This window comes from Gigantopelta aegis, chromosome 4 (assembly GCF_016097555.1).
Source record: "Gigantopelta aegis isolate Gae_Host chromosome 4, Gae_host_genome, whole genome shotgun sequence".
Lineage (NCBI taxonomy): Eukaryota > Metazoa > Mollusca > Gastropoda > Neomphalida > Peltospiridae > Gigantopelta > Gigantopelta aegis.
In genome coordinates this window covers 110,734,857-110,753,159 of record NC_054702.1, presented here as the reverse complement: position 1 = coordinate 110,753,159, position 18,303 = coordinate 110,734,857, and the positions used below count along the sequence as shown (strand labels likewise).

Sequence of the window (18,303 nt, the reverse complement as noted above, 5' to 3'; positions counted from 1 at the left end):
TTGTTCACAATTCACTCTAGTCCATTGTGAGTAAGTGATAGGACACACCACCAAGGTCAAGGTCATCTGGAGTCAATACCGGGTGTGGCCTCCGCGTGTGTTGACAACTGCCTGGCACCGCCTGCCCATTGAAGCAACCAGAGTACGGATGACGTCCCGGGGGATGGTGGCCCACTCGGCCTGCAAGGCTGCTGCCAGCTCGGGCAGGGTCTGGGGCTGTGGTTGTCGCTGTCGGAGGCGTCGGTCCAACTCGTCCCATAGATGCTCAATTGGGTTCAAATCCGGTGATATCGATGGCCAAGGAAGGACATTAATGTTGTTGTTCTGTAGGAAAGCCGTTGTGAGACGTGCTGTGTGAGGCCTGGCGATGTCATGTTGGAACACTGCGTTGGCGTTGGCCATAACTGGAACGATGTGTGGCCGGAGGATCTGGTCAATGTAGCCCTGTGCATTCAGGTTGCCCTGCACGTGGACCAGGTCAGTTCTGCCAGTGTGTGAGATGGCTGCCCACACCATGACACTACCTCCGCCGAATCTGTCCACTTCCTGCACGCAGTTTGCCGCATAACGTTCACCACGACGCCTATACACGCGACATCTTCCATCATGACGTCGGAGCAGAAATCGGGACTCGTCACTGAACCACACCTGTCTCCATCGCAGTTGAGGCCATTGTCGATGAATCTGGCACCACTGCAGTCGGAGTCGATGGTGTTGTGGTGTTAAGATGACACCTCGAACTGGACGTCTGGCACGAATTCCTACCTCACGTAGGCGGTTCCGTACGGTCTGGTCGGATATCCTGCGCAAACCTGGTATTGCTGCGGCTGTGGAGGTGGCAATAGTCAATCGTTCCCGAAGGTGGCGTACCCGGATGTAGCGGTCCTGCCCGGGGGTAGTGACCCGTGGTCGACCGGATCTAGGGAGGTCACGTGTTGATCCATGTTGCTGGTAACGGTCCCACAGTCTGGAGATGGTGCTTGGGGACATATGGAATGCCCTGGCAACGGCCGTTCTGGATTCGCCTGCGTCTAGTCGGCCGATGGCATTGTTTCTCTGCGGTTCACTGAGACGTGGCATGTCCTGGATTGTCAACTGTCGGCCAGATACAGAGGCCAGGCAAGCGAACACCCTGCACTTTTATACTGTCGGTGTTCATGTTGCACGTGCAGACAACGCACGTGCAGTGGTGACATGGTTTGCACGTGGCTGCGTTTTTGCGAATATTCACATTTTGAAACTTTATTTTACAGTAGCTGCGTTTTATCGAATGTAACCGTGGGAATGTGTTTGGGACATGCAATGACCTTATATTCACAAAGCATGAACCGGTAGGAAACATAAAATCGGAGTTATAACCCATTTGTACCCTTTTGCGTTTCTTTTTTTGAAGAGTATAGAACTGCGATTTGTCGTTCATTTTAATGTTATATTATAAATGTATTTGTAATTTTACTATTGTCTATTACTTACCAGTTGGGCTGTCTGAGAAGATAAAATGTTAATAATGAATAATGTTAAACCATCCATTATTTTAGTTATTCTCATGTTCTGTCCTTTCAATTTATTTAATCTTTTTTCACGATCGTTTACTTGGATTGATTGGTTTGTTGGTTGGTTGGTTGATTGACTGAAAATTGCAGTCGCCATTATTGTACAATTTAATGTTTGTAATTATGAGAGGGCTTCGTAAGTTGGATAACTTGTGCCCAATCCTTTTGCATATATATTATATGCAATAAAATATGTTTGCAATCAATATTATGCAATATTTTTATTTAACAGCAAAAGCTGCATGAAGTCACCACTGCGGGAGTTTTGAATTTACGAGATAAGCTACAATGTTTTAATTTAGTTTTTCTAATGATAGCCCATCAGAAAATGATATATTGTCCGTAAAGAATATATATGTAACAACACCAAATAAATAATTTGGATGACCATCAATAGCGTAGCCAGCATGAGGCACACGATGCGCTTGCCTCGTTTGGAATTTCCCCAGATTTATTTTATTTTTCCCATGACACTGATATTTATTTTACAGGTCAGGGTTTGCATCGGCGTTTTTTCCTCTGGCTACGCCGCAGAACATGATCAATATTCAGACGCAGATCTGGGGGGGGGGGGGGTGTCGGGGGGGTCGAGGGGGTCTGGAACACACCCCCCCCCCCCCTGCTCGTGACCAACGATTTTTCGATTATGAGGTTTTGATGCGCGACTAGCGTGGCGATGTACTGGCAGGGTAAGCCAGCTGTAATCTTGTTAAGTAACAGATACCCCAATATACTTCAAATCTATTTAAACTTAAAGCTATCTTCAAATATGAAAATTTCCTATCGGGGGGGGGGGGGGGGGGCCTTCAAAGGCTCAAGACTGGACCCCCCCTGCTAAAATTCCTGGATCCGCCCCTGAGTATTTATTTCAAAGACATTTGTATACATATAGTTCTTTTACTTTTCTTTGAAACCTAAATAACCCACTTTTTTTTCTCTACAATGTTATATCCCATTGTCCGACTCGGTATCAACTGAATTCCTTACAAACACTACCAAGGCAGTGAAATGAAGATTCGTTGTCAATACAACCATTATGCGGTTAATTACTTTATTTGGATACTTTTTTGTAGGCCTACATGTGTTTGTTACATGTATACTAAATGCATCCCATGTTGATTAGTAATCTGGACACATTGTTCGACTTAAAACCGAAGAGAGAGAGAGAGAGAGAGAGAGAGAGAGAGAGAGAGAGAGAGAGAGAGAGAGAGAGAGAGAGAGAGAGAGAGAGAGAGAGAGAGAGAGAGAGAGAGAGAGAGAGAGGGGGGAGAGGGAGGGAGGGAGGGAGAGAGAGAGAGAGAGAGAGACAGACAGACAGACAGACAGACAGACAGACAGACAGACAGAGGAGATGAATTCTCAATGTAACTTGAAATGGGACGTAATGTTTTAATAATCGTCGCAGTGAGTTATGTCCCTTGCATCAAGTCTCGGCCATTTTCATAACATCAATGCATTTTGTGAGTCAGATGACTTTTCGTTTAATCATAACTATTTTTGAGCATCATGGATAAGTTGAAGAAAGCATTAAGCGGGGACGATGAAGACGAAGAGAAGAGTATAGTTACACAGGTAATACTATTTATAAAATAGGTACTTGTTATTTCAAAAGTAAAGAGGCTTTTTTTGTATGTGATTGAGGGGTTGCGTGCAAACAAGTTGCAAGTCATAGCCATGATAGTGGGTGTGAAAGTCTGGCACCAGATGTATTAGCATAAGTATGTACATATACAGGCCAGGTATTAGAACAACAGGATACAAACGTAATGGACAATTGGTTGAACAGTTTTCGATTTCCTATTAATTATAAATGAATACATGACCATTTACTTGGATAGACACCTGTTGAATCATGATGTTTAATTGTTTGGTTGTTTTTTGTGTGCGTTTGTTTAATTAATTTTGTTTAAGGATTGTTTGTTATTTATTTTAGTTTCATCGGGTATGAACAAAACAACCATCTGTAAACTGTGAATTGGCAAAGCCATTCACACAAGTTTGCGATAGATTTTTTTTGGTTATACCCATGAACATATAAAAATAGCAGACAAATTTGAGACACATAGCTTATACCAATAATAATATAAACAGTTCACATTTTATATTGAATAATTTGTTTTGTTCTTAAACAGTGATGCTCAGTATGACAAAGCACCAATATACATCATCAAATAATTTATTTATATATATGAATCCTATAAACATGGCATGGTATACATTGGACAACATACATAATTAGAATATAAAATGGTAAGATCAAACACATAGTAATAGTAATGATGACAATGATTATATATGTGTAATAGTTATATGACATGTACATGTACATGTAGATGTGTGCAGTGTGTATATGTGTTTATTCAAGTTGGTGTTGTAGTAGAGGGTCTGGTAAGTTAATTTTGCCTATGGTTGAACATTTCATAACAGAATTGGCCAACAGTTGGAGTTACTTGTTCTGGGCTGTCAAGAAGGAAAATACATTTTTCCAGTTCAGACAGAAATGTGAACTTAGAATATAAAGTCACATCATTAGAACTACTAGTCCGACGGGCAATCTGTCTGACCGTAATTGTTTCCCCATTGAATCCTCGACTCCGCATCAGCCATGTCAGAATTCCAAACCATTAAAACAAACGGTTCAGAATTATAACGAAATACACAAAATGCATGTACGGCATTGATAACAGACGATTTAAAATGTATTTGTCAAATATAGCCTATATCTGTCATTTCAAGTGTATAGGGATAGGACTTAACCCAGTGGTAAAGCACCCAGTGCACCATGACTGGTATACCAAAGGCCGTGGTATGTGCTATCCTGTCTGGGAAGGTGCATATAAAAGATCCCTTGCTACTAATGGAAAAAAAAATATAGCAGTTTTTCTCTCTATGAGTGTGTCAAAATGGCCATATGTTTGACATCAAATAGCCAATGATTAATAAATCAATGTGCTCAAGTGGTGTCGTTAAAACAACCTTTTTGAAGTGTATATTATAATATTGTTAATAATATGTTGTTAAAACTATGGGCTGGTGTACTAGTAGAAATACTGTCAGACTAGTAAATTTTAGTTGTTTCTTGTCCGGTGGGCTATTGAACTTTTTTCCATTTCTCCAACCCTGTAAATTGTAATGAATGATGTAGCATAAAACATCAAAAGTTACAGTTCTAACAGTTACAACCTGTTACCCTATCTCACACAGTGTTTTCATAAGACCCATATCTGATAGCTGTTCACTTTTTGCAATATTCTTCATATAGCCCATTTTTCTTTTTTGAAACCACTCCAAATCCAAGAACCTCTGCATAATGGAATTGATACTGTCATAATTTACATTAACATAGTCTGCTAAGTACTATGGTGTGACCATGTTAGACGTTTAACAACATACGTTTATTAGCCAAGACACAAGTTATTAAAAGTAGATGAATTTGTATTTTACATATTAATTAGTAAACAATGTTATGAGATGGTGACTAGAGAACGCTGCTTTAAAACTGGAATCATTTCCATTTGGTCACTGCTAGTTTTAGTGGTTTTAACAGGACTGTAAGTAACAACAAAAAAGTACAATTCAAATACAGTACTTAGGTCTCTGTTACTGTAATATTCTTCTTTTGGGTAACCATCTAAAGGATGGGTGTCACAAGTGATTAGATAACTAAAAGAAACAGCACATAAAACCAATATACGTTTGCTACATTTATTTACATCAGCAAATAATAATCATATACACTCACACATTTCAATCATTACTCAAACCATAGGCCTATTCATCATACATCAATGCACACTAACACAACTCACACCCAAACCTTTCTCTCCATCACACATTTAACAAATTTCACCAGTCCCATCTTAGTACAGATGATCACCACACTACTCAATATTAATTACACACAAATACTACTCAATGTATTAAGTATATATTACATCACACATATAGCACCACGTAATATTTAAAATATTACGTATTCAAAATAAGATATCAGTGTCCACTTATGACTTCATATATCTTCATTAAACAGTTCTTTTATAACACCCAAAGTCACTTATTTATTTTAACTAATTAAGCAGTATTGTACATACCACTTTCTTCCATTATCAACTATCACTGCTAATGTTTCAACACATACATGAGCACGTTGTTAACTAATACACTTATGAACTAATTGCACAACTCATCCTTCTCTTCACCTTCCGAATTCACCACACCTCCATTATTATACTTGCACAGTATAATAATAATATTACAAAACAACAATCTGTTGTTTTCTATGTTACCCTAACATGGCTAATAAATAGCCCACACATGGAACTTCATTTCCACATTACCACCACACTGCACTCTCTCGTGTACCACTCCTCCACGAATCACCACACCTCCACAAGCTCAACTCTCAGCCACATCTTCATCCAGGCAAGCCATCTCTATAACTCTGGATACATCTCCACACAAGCAAGCCATCTCTACATCTCTCAGTAGACACTACTTCTGTAACATCTAGAACAGATACCTCTTACAGTGCTGTAACCAAGATACACTTAATTACTATGATGTAACACCTTATTATTCCATACACTTTATATACCAATCAACTTCATCTCTTTACTCAATGTCCACATTATACAAGTTATACTAAATATTCATTATCCACATCTTTATAAAATTAATATGTCATTACCATACTACTACACTTTAACATAATACAATTATGTTTTATAACCATCACAAAATAACAATACATACTAAATATCAAGTATTTAATTACTTACGGTTAAGCATTAACCCGGACTATAAACACCAAAGTCTTTCACAAACTTCTGTCCAACTTGCACAACTCTTGTTCACTATTCTCTCTCAAAAATAAATCACACTGCCCCAAACAATAACTAAGTCATCTCTTTTATTCACACAGTCAGCTTTTCAGTTACCTTTCCACTCACTCCTGCTACAAGCTATAACAATACAAATTCCTACCTTGCCTAATTAATCCCATACCAAGAAACCTTTAGTTTCACGATCCAAGCTATGACTAATCTATTCCATTTCTCTCAACTGTACAACCTGTATTACCGTATAATTAATAATAAGTATTATACTATAAACTTCATATGTACAACTAAAAATACCACATGTGTACTAATAAACATAGTATAGTAAATCTACAAATAATTACTTTCAAATCACATTCTGCTCTGATTACCCTTGACTTGTGACAATGGGTATTATGATTATGATTTTAAATTATGTTATTTATTTATTTATTATTTTGTTATTTTTATTTTTTGCATGTTTTCAAGATCGGTTTGAGTAACTGGAGGTTGATAAACCAATCGTAATTGTCATCAACACTAGAGAACAACTCGTATACAAACACAATAAATGAAATTGATTGAAGAAGAGAAAAGGCAAAAAAAAAATTCCACATCTTTTTTTTAATTTGTAAACGTTCAGTGATTTGTTTTTGTATTTTATTTTTAATTGGTTTTATGTTTTAGTTTTCAGATGCAACAACATTAAGTTGGTCGACAAGAATCAAGGGTTTCATTGTTTGTTTTGCCCTGGGAATTGTCTTGTCAACACTGGTATGTTTTTGTTGTTGTTATTATTATTATAAGTATTATAAATGGCATTGAAAATTCTTAATTTCTATGCTAAAAATTGCCAATATATATATATTTAATTATGTCCATTGTAATAAATTAATTTAACAGTGGTGTACTGCATCATTCCGTGACCTGAAAACATATTCCAAGTATGATTTACTTGCACTAATTTTCTTAATCCCATCAGACCCTGGAAAAAAGCCTGATTATGTACTGGGTCCCATGAGCTGTGGTATTATCTTTTCAGTTCTGTCCTCCCAATGACTCAATAGAAGACATTTATAAATATGTTCTTATTTCAAAAATAGAGTAGTCTGTAGACATTTTTGAAAATGCCTGCTGCAGTTATTATAATATTTTTTTAATACACTAATACAACAGTAGTGTTCATAATAAAAATTTCACTTATAAGTTATATTACCGCCACCAGTGTTCGCCAGGAGAGGCAACTGATCACTCCCGAGCACCACTTCAGGAGAATGATCTCCAGCTTGCCTTCACTTTGCTCATTGTGAAGACTGGGTATTCATTTGAAGGAATTTTTTTAGGATTCTGCCAGAATTATAAAAAATATAGATATTTTGGGATTTTATCTTGTGTTTTTTAATCAAAATCTGGGAATTTTAGAATGGAATCCTGCTTTATTTGAAGCTTGTATTAATCGAGATTTGTGTACCTGTTCAGGTGTTTCGTTATTAACAACTTACTGTATTATTTCAGGGCACATGTCTTCTGTTCGCCAAAAATGGGTTGACTATATTTGCTGTTCTCTATACAGTTGGAAATCTGTTGTCTCTTGGGAGGTACGTAAACTGCAAAGTGAAACCTTGGTCTGAACGTAAGAATTTGTTACCTTTGGCAATTTTGGAAGGCTTTGGCTTTAGATAAAATGCTCACCTACAGTAAATTGAAAGCAGTAACTATTGCAACAAATAAACATGAAATTAAGAACACAAAATTATCCGTTCAGCTGATGACGGTAATTTTTTATCCAACGGCCAAAAAGCCTGCTGTTAGTAAAGCCCTTAACCAACACGAAATTGTTTTCTAGAGCTCTACAACAATTGCCACTGTTAAGTCTGAGCCCTGGAACGACACCAGTCTGATATTAGTTTATTTCTAGCTACATCTTTGAATATAAGGAAATGTTTTATTTAATGACGCACTCAACACATTTTATTTACGATTATATGACGTCAGACATATGATTAAGGACCACACAGACATCGAGAGAGGAAACCTGCTGTTGTCACTTCATGGGCTTCTCTTTTTGATTAGCAGCAAGGGATTTTTTATATGCACCATCCCACAGACAGGATAGTACATACCATGGCCTTTGTTACACCCTTTGTGGAGCACTGGCTGGAATAAGAAATAGCCCAATAGGTCCACTGACAGGGATCGATCGTAGACCGACCGCGCATCAAGCGAACACTTTACCACTGGGCTACGTCCTGCCCATCTTTGAATATAAACCAACGGTTGTAGTGATGATGAAAATCATTAGGTCTATTGTGTATTCATTTCGAAATGTAAAGTCTTAAAGTGTTTGTTAAAAAAAAATGTCTCGTTCCAACCAGTGCTCCTTGACTGGTACATCAAAAAGTTTGTTTTGTTTAATGACACCACTAGAGCACATTGATTTATTAATCATCGGCTATTGGATGTCAGACATTTGGTAAATTTGACATATAGTCTTAGAGAGGAAACCCACTACATTTTTCCATTAGTAGCAAGGGATATTTGATATGCACCATCCCACAGACAGCATAGCACATATCATGACTTTTGCTATACCAGTTGCTTTACACTAGCTAGACCAAGAAATAGCTCAATGGGTCCACTGACAGGGATCGATCCTAACCCGATCGTGCATCAGGTGAGCGCTTTACCAGTGGGCAATGTCACACCCTAGTACCCTTTTTCAGTAGGTTCTTAAACATACATTCTTTTCTTTATTTTAAAAACTGAAATTGAATATTAAAAGGAATGCCCAATTAAAACCACATATGTTTTTATTTGGTAAATGATCACAAGTTTCCATATTTGTAATATTGTATTAGTCCTAAAAATGAGGAGCATGTATTTTTCTATATTTTGACTTAAAACCAGATCTTTGTAATTACAGTGATAATGGTACTGTTAACACTAAGGTCGACGACAGTCACTTTTTTAATTAAAACCAGATCTTTGTAATTACAGTGATAATGGTACTGTTAACACTAAGGTCGACGACAGTCACTTTTTTAATTAAAACCAGATCTTTGTAATTACAGTGATAATGGTACTGTTAACACTAAGGTCGACGACAGTCACTTTTTGGATCATTGGATTTGACTTCATACACAATAATAAATAAAACATATCCAACGGTTATTTTTTGATATGATATATTTGACAAAAGGTACTATTTATTTCTTTCATCTTTTAAAACTTTAATTTAATATTTTGTCTAGAATTATGAAGAAAAAAATACTGACCTGTAAACAGCGTTGTTTGCTTGTTATAGAAATTTGACAGGGGTCAAGTTTAGTATTCCAGTTTTTATTTTAATGTGGCAAAGCATTGTAAATTTTAAAAAATAAATTAATTTGTAAAAAATCCTAAATAAAAGGGGCACTTCTCAAATTTGAGATCCGCCCCAGAAGATATGCTATATTTATTGTGTACAAAGCCAAAACAAGGGTGCAAAAAGTGATAGTCGTCGTCCTTAGTATTTACACTAGTTATAGTAGTTGAGTATTATTGCTGATATATTAATGAATGGATGGATGTTTAACAACACCCCAGCACAAAAATAGAGATCGGCTATTGTGTGTCAAACAAGGTAAGTACATCAATATGATTATTTCTATTTAAAATAAAAATTGTATTATTATGTAAAACACAGTGTAAAGAGCTGTGGGAAATGTACAGTAGAATACAATACAAATATCAAGGTAAGTAAGTATACTACTCAAAAGAATTTAAGGGTCAAAAATGTATAACCAAATAAGTTTCAGAGTGTATTAGATTGATGATGTAAACTACACCAAAAATTTAATTTATTGTTCCATATTTACAAAAAACCACAAATAAACGTCACTGTTTACAAGAAAGTCACATGACATGCTGTCAAAGTTGAAGGTTGTCAAACATGGATTTTACACATTAGAACATTCGTTTAATAGTGTGTGAATCCACCCCTGGCGCGAATACACTCGACACATCGTTGCCTCATGCTGTTGATCAGACGTCTGAAGAACTCTTGGGGAATGGCCTGCCACTCTGCCATAAGAAGTTGACCCAGATCATGAAGGTTGGCCGGAGGGGCATGGTTATCCCGAACTCTCCTGCCTAATTCGTCCCAGGTGGTCTCTATTGGGGCCAAGTCAGGCGAATATGCTGGCCAATCCATCCTGGCGATACCTTGTTGCCTGAGAAAGTCCGTTACCACCCTGGCGCGGTGGGGTCTGGCATTGTCATCCTGCAGAACTGCCCCGCCGCCAATCTGCTGAAGGCCTGGGAGAACCAACAGCCGGATAATCTCATTCAGATAGCGGATTCCATTCAGATTGCCATCCACCACATAGAGGGGGGTCCTGTGGTGGATAGAGATGCCGCCCCACACCATGACGCTGCCACCATCGAACCGGTGACGTTGTCTAACGTTAACGTCAGCGAAGCGCTCCCCAGGTCGTCTGTAGACACGAACCCGACCGTCGTTGAACTGGAGACTAAACCTGGACTCATCAGTGCACATCACTCGACCCCACTGAACACGTTGCCACAGCAGATGAAGGGTGCACCAGTGACGTCTGGCCGTTCTGTGATGTGGTAGGAGTGGTGGTCGAACAGCCTGGCGACGGCAGCGTAGATTATTGGCTCTCAGACGATTGCGTATGGTTTGATCAGACACTCGAGTTCCAGTCGCAGTCCGCAGATTGTCACGTAATCGGCGTGCAGTGGTTGTGCGTTGACGTAGAGCCATATTGGTGATATGCGGTCCTCTCTATTTGTAGTGCTTCGGGGTCTTCCCGAACGTGGATGATTTCAAACAGAATTCGTTGCTTGGTACCGTTGCCACAGTCGGCCAACGACACTCTGACTGACACCAAGTCTCAGAGCAACATCTCTTTGCGTATTGCCATCCTGAAGCCAAGCAATAGCCCTTCCTCGATCTTCGATAGTCAGTTGAAGTCGTACCATTGTCGAATTTGGAGTGTGCACCGTACACGAACGCAAGCTCCAATTATACGGAAATTCAGCATTGGGAACATGGAATACACGTGCAAAGTGTGCAAATGAAGCGCTTTGTGAAAAAGCAAGTTATGGGCACTTAGCAGACCTTTCGCTTTCACCCTAATTTACGTGCAAATGTAAGCATGTTTTCGCCATTAGAACTAGTTGACAGTGTCAATGACAGTGGATTTTAATTCATTTATGGGTTGCTTAGACCCACTTTCGTCAAAATGGAACAATACCATGCGTGACATTATGGTCTAGCTAATGTAATTGACATTCAGAAAATAATGTCGAAAATATCGTCTGACCCTTAAATTCTTTTGAGTAGTATATATATATATATTGATATTGATATTGATATATTAAGGTCATTTCTCAAGTGAGTTTGTGCAGTGTTGTTGTTATTACATTATTATTTCATTTTTATTTCAGTACCTGCTTTTTGATGGGACCTGTCAATCAGATTAAAAAAATGTTTGCCAAAACCAGAATAATAGCAACCATATTGGTTGTGGTTAGTATACGTTGTTTATTCAATTAATGTAAACAAAAAATATTTTGTTTTCACAAAACTGATGTATTTTTAGGGGTAATGGATTCAAACATAAAAAGTTAGCAAGTGGCAACTATTACACCTGAATTTTTAAAGTGGTAATGGAAAACAGTTTTTAGAACAACATTTTCTGGTGTGTAATTTTAGGTGAACTGGGAGAATCCATGTTGTTTCATGTTAAAACCTTTCCAGCAAAATATGTCAAGTGTAACTGGTTTTCATTGTGTATTATTTGATAAAAAAAAATTTAAACATTGATGTTTCGATCTATCCATATTTTGTTGTTATTATCTTCATTTTTATTTCAGTACCTGCTTTTTGATGGGACCTGTCAATCAGATTAAAAAAATGTTTGCCAAAACCAGAATAATAGCAACTAGCTAATGTAATTGACATTCAGAAAATAAAGTTTGAACTATAAGTAAAGGCTTTAAAGTCTTACATCATACACAATGCTTAAAAGGTCTGTTTATTAATAATTTTATCTATATTTCAATTTGGGGGCCGTGACATAGCTCATTGGGCTATTTCTCATTCAAGCCAGTGCACCGTGACTGGTATATCAAAGGCTGTGGTATGTGCTATCCTGTCTGTGGGATGGTGTATATAAAAGATCCCTTGCTGCTAATTGAAAAGAATAGCCCATGAAGTGGCGACAGCGGGTTTCCTCTCAATATTTTTGTGGTTCTTTACCATATGTCCTACGTCATAAATAAAATGTGTTGAGTGTGTCATTAAATAAAACATTTCCTTCCTATATTTTAATTTTGTTTGCACATGCAAAGTCCTCGCACATAGTGTTACTTTTTGTAACAAAAGCATCAATGGGGGGTCAGGGCAGTCAACTGAAAGAGGTGTAGTAATTCTTCACATTCGGGCAAAAATTATGGATATGTTTGGGAAAATAAGATGGCTTGAAAACTTTTTAGAATATATTTCTATCATTCTTGGAATAATATAAGCTGTAATCCATGTAAAACACTTGTAGTAATTAATTTGGAGCCTTATTGTTTCAAAGTTAGTTTGTTTTGTTTAATGACAACACTAGTGCCCATTGATTTATTAATTATCGGCTATTGGATTTGGTAATTTTTACATATAATCTTAGAGAGGAAACCCGCTACATTTTTCCATTAATAGTAAGTGATCTTTTATATGCACCATTCCACAGACAGAATAACACATACAACAGCCTTTGATATATCAGTTGTGGTGCACTGGCTGATACAAGAAATAACCCAATGGGCTCACTGATGGGCATCAATCCCAGACCGACTGCACATCAAGCGAGTGCTTTACCACTGGGCTACATGGCTTATCCTATCTTTCCTGCTGCATGGTGTCTTTTAGGTTAATTCAAAAGTAATTTCAAGACATATTTAAGATCTGCCTGTGAAGAATTTGAAGTTTTGGTTTGTTTAATGTCACCACTACTATGACTAGAGCACATTGATTCATTAATCATCGGCTGTTGGAGCAAGGGATCTTTCATATGCACTTTCACATAGACAGGATAGCACATACCACCACCTTTGATATACCAGTTGTGGTGCACTGGTAGTGAAGAATTTGAAGACACATTAAATTTTGTTTACCAGTTCATCATTGAACAAGCATATCTTCGTTGAACTAAGTAAAACTCGTATATGAATTTTTTATGTTTTACAGGAGACGAAAAAAACTGTTTTGGTACAAGCTGATTCGGTGTAACAAATGGTTCTTAAGATCTATAACTTTATGAATAAAGTCATTTTAAACTGATGAATAGTATTTATCAATAACTGAATCTGAATTACAGAACTGTCATTTACGAGTATTTCACTGTGAAAATCTGAATTAAACTTTACGTACTAGTTTTTCATATTAATAATTTCTTCATTTAGTATGACCAGTAGACCTACATTGTTTTTCAAATTACCCCGATACTTACATCTAGCCATGTAAGGTGTATCATATTATAAACACTGCCAGTCTCAATTGTGTCCTGGGCCCTGTTCCACAACACAATCTTAGTGTTAAGATCACCTTAAGTGAATAACTATATTATGTATTTGAGGTGATCTTAACGCTAAGATCGCTTCATGGAACGAGGCCCTGAATCAGTTAGCGTACTTGCCATGTGTACTTGTACTAATTTTTAACTGTTAAGCTGCGCACATGGCCAGGTGCCCTTTGCTGGACCAGAAATTCCTCATTAAAATTACTAAAATAAACATGTCTTGCTCAATCAGTCAGGGACCAAAAACAATTGAAAGTAACCTGCAGGACATTGTGCAGGGGTGGGGGCCTAGACTGTGGTAAGCAATGTTTAGAGATCACTTCTCCGGACAATATTTCGTTTTTAAATCGCTTAAATCAGGAGCAGTTCAACAAAGCCTCCTCTCCAACCCCATCCCACTTACATTATTGACCAGGCTGCAACATGTAAGGGTCAAATTTTAAAACTATATTTACTAGAAATTTTTAATGTTCATTAGTATTGTCTGCTACATTCAAGAATGTGGCACAATAACGAATTTATTTTAAAAAATTACCAAAGAAAACATTTTCACTAGCAATTGCTTAACAGATGGTTACAGTAAATGTCTTTGTGAAACTGACCCCTGGTCACCAATAGATTAGGTGTGTCAATGTTTTAATAAACCTTGTATATTAGATCTTAAAAGTTACATGGTAGGTTTCCTATAGGGTGGTTGTCTGTCACTTTTTAGGGTGTATACAAACTGTTCATTGTCCATTTAACTAATAAGAATATTCATCAATGGTTTAGAAAATGTGTCTTTTAAGAGATTATCCACAAATATTTTCAAAGTAATACCTTTCGTTTTAGCTGAAAATACTTGTCTCATGGTATAAACTAAAATGTTTAAAATCTGGGACATGATTCATAGGTTCAACAACATTTACTTCATTCCAAGGTTATTGGGATTCATGTGAAATGAAGCCCATAGGTTTAAAAACAGTAACATTCGCCGCATTTAAGACTATTTGGCATGAATTTGGATACTATTTTAATAGAAATGTTCCCTGGGCTAACAAATGACATCTTACTGTGTAACTGGAGGAAATTTTATAACGAGAGATTTTAAAAGAACTTTAAATAAAGATGCATCATCATGTTTGCTCTCTTTACATAAATAACAATAACAATGAAATAAAATAAAATAAAATAAACAAATAAACCTACATATTAATTGATACCATACATCATTTTTGTGTATATAATAACTCAATATTGTGAAACCTGTGCAGTGGCTTCCCAAAGAATCCTTTACCTAAAAACTGAAATTGTACATGAAGTAAACATCAGCTATCCATTAAAATAACCCAGTTATATCTATAGGCGTCGGGTGTACCTCCTCCCCTTTCCTCAACTATGAAACAGCTAGATGTCTGAATATATATAAGCACTGCCCTTCATCATTTAAAATTAAAATTAATAACTGTTCCTCCTGTCCTACATAATGGTATTGAAACGTGTTGCCTTGTCATTGATTGATATTGCAGGTATGTTGTCTGCTGCTATCCTAACTTGGACTTTTCCCCTTTATTATATGTCCATGTATAGATACATTTTTTTTCAGCTTCTTAATGTAAGTCCCAGACTTAATTTTAGATAAACCTTTATTTTCTCCAAGATGGTTTTTTTTTTTTTTTTTGTATTTAAGCTTGGACATTAAATAAGGAAATACCTGGTGGGCCTACACTTCTTTTCTGGTGTGATAGCTTTTCTTGACCACCAGTTGAATAAATAATATGTACCTATATACAATATAGACACTTTGGTCACTAAAAATTTACCTTTACCCGATAGAAAAGGTTGAAATATGATGAGAATAAAAATAATCAGTTGGTAGATACGAGGTTTTCATAACAGATAAACAGTGGTTTTCAAATACGTGTTTTACTTATTTAACATTTTCCATACTTTCCATTGCCTGGACCTGTACGAGTTTCTGAAAACAAAAAGATAATAGATTTCTGCTTCTGAAAGAATAAAAAAGTGAAAATCACCAAAACTGCACATACGAGGTTTGCTTAGTTCAGCGACGATATTTGACTCTGTGTTTTCTTGTTTTTCAGTTGATGTTTATTTTGACATTGGTGTTTGCACTAGCGGTAAGTATGAAACCAGATGGTTATTCTCTTCAATATAGTTTATACAGAATATACTTTATTACCTGGTGTTCCAGCAGCTATACCTTCGATATAATTTCATTAATATTTATCAAAACATTCTTCTCTTGGATTACAATTATTTTGAAATAAAATAGGTCCCCTGTTAGTAAAATAAACTGCGTATGAACCTAAAAAATTAATGTTCTTTATTTTGTGATGGGACTATATTGTGATGTTAGTTTTGTGTGATGCTAATAGACAAACTAACACTGACGTGTACATTTCTTCTTCATTCTATCATTTGATCCATACTTTAGTTTTGATTGTGTGTGTCTTGTTAATTGTAGCTCAAGATTCCAGCCTTGGCCATCTTGTGTTGTTTACTGCAGTTTCTAGCTTTAACCTGGTATTCCCTGTCCTATATTCCTTTTGCCAGGTACGTACATCTTGTTAGGCAATGAATATAAAGTTAATGCATGCATATCAAGGTGGTAGACAGATAATGTATTAGTGGGGCCTGGTGCAGGAGCATCAAGTATTGGAGCATCAGTTATTAATTGTCTGATATAGATATATACAAATGAATAGATACAAAAAAGGTCTTGAAATACTAATATACACTAAAAAGTCCAAACACATAGGATTATTGGCAGGGCAGTAATACAACTGGAGGGTCAGTGTATTCTTGGTCCCCCACTTTTCCCACTTCTGCATATCAACCTGCTGAATTTAACTCTAATGACTACTGCTACATAGGTTATGATCTGAATGACCTGAAATACCCAAATGCTATACCAAAGATTAAATCATAGCAGATGTAAATGGTGAAAAACATTGTTAACCTATATTTGGAGTCGTATCTATATTTTGCTGGTACTTCAGTTTTTATATATGTATTTTGAAATCTTTGAAATCTTTTTCAGGGACGCAGTAAAAAAATGCTTTGCAAGCTGTATAGACTAATAAGAAGTAAAGATACTATCATCAGATTTGCACCATTGTAAGATGGGACTATGTTAACAATTGTGCATGGAGCAAAATCAGTATGAGTGGTAATGTGTCCTGACATTAAAGAATCCTGAAAGGAATATTGATTACCATGGTGATGGCAGTGTCAGCATCCAGACTGCGTGTTGCAGTCACAGCTAAAGCTCAGTTTATTTTTTATGAAAATCGAAATCTAACTGTTTTTGGGGGTTTTAAATATGCATATATTTTCTTAAATATTTTTGTATGTCATTCAAGATTATGAAGATGATTATCTTTAATTAAAGTGTTTTTGTGCAGAATTCCTCATCTTATAAAATGTTATTAATTTGGCAGAAATCATTCAAATAACAGAATGTGTGTATTAAAGTATCAAATCATAGTTTCAACCCATGAAAATGGACACACGGTCTGGTTAATCTACAAGATGTAACTCGTTTGGATAGAGTTGCTATAGAATGAAAGAAGAGTCTGTGGCATCAAAATAGTGAAATACTTTTAAAAATAGACTAAAACTTGACTCCATAACCATTGTTCTCAGACGCATGTGCATTTTTTAAAATATGAAAAATGCATTTTGTGATATTAAAAACACTGTTTATAAAACTTTAATAAAAGTCCAGACTCAATCTGTAATGACGTCACACACATACAATTTGTATGGCATTGTCATGACATTACTATTAGGAAATGTTTTATTTAACAATGCACTCAACACATTTTATTTACAATTATATGGTGTCAAACATATGGTTATGGACCACACAGATATTGATGGAGGAAACCCGCTGTCGCCACTTCATGGGCTACTCTTTTTGATTAACAGCAAGGGATCTTTTATATGCACCATTCCATAGACAGAATAGCACATATCACAGCCTTTGATGTACCAGTCATGGTGCACTGGCTGGAGTGAGAAATAGCCCGATGGGTCCACTGACTGGGATCGATCCCAAACCGACCGCGCATCAAGTGAATACTTTGCCACTGGGCTACAACTCGCCCCTAAGATTCTGTTAGTCTTGAGTCTAGACTCTAAAATTTTTATAAGCACCAGACCAGAAACACTTCAGATGTATGGATAACCGGAACAATAAACGTGCCTGAACCATGTATGGATAGAGGTGTGCAAATAAAATTACCTCAACAATAAAATCTGAGTAATGTCTGATTTCAGTTCTAAAAAAAATGCCCTCATTAGAAAAATATGTTTTTAAAAACTAGGGTCTTTCACTTTAATTGTAAAGCTTTTGGA

At 36.6% G+C, this 18,303-nt stretch overlaps 1 protein-coding gene across 1 annotated transcript; it reads left to right on the top strand.

The window, feature by feature from the left end:
- The first annotated feature begins 2,952 nt into the window (after window positions 1-2,952).
- On the top strand, window positions 2,953-17,632 carry LOC121371762 (vesicle transport protein SFT2B-like). The gene is made up of 7 exons (XM_041497892.1): window positions 2,953-3,125; window positions 7,058-7,144; window positions 7,886-7,968; window positions 11,822-11,903; window positions 16,026-16,061; window positions 16,409-16,497; window positions 16,985-17,632. The coding sequence occupies exons 1-7, from the start codon at window positions 3,060-3,062 to the stop codon at window positions 17,022-17,024; spliced, it is 483 nt and encodes a 160-aa protein (XP_041353826.1). The 5' UTR covers window positions 2,953-3,059; the 3' UTR covers window positions 17,025-17,632.
- Window positions 17,633-18,303: the final 671 nt, after the last annotated feature.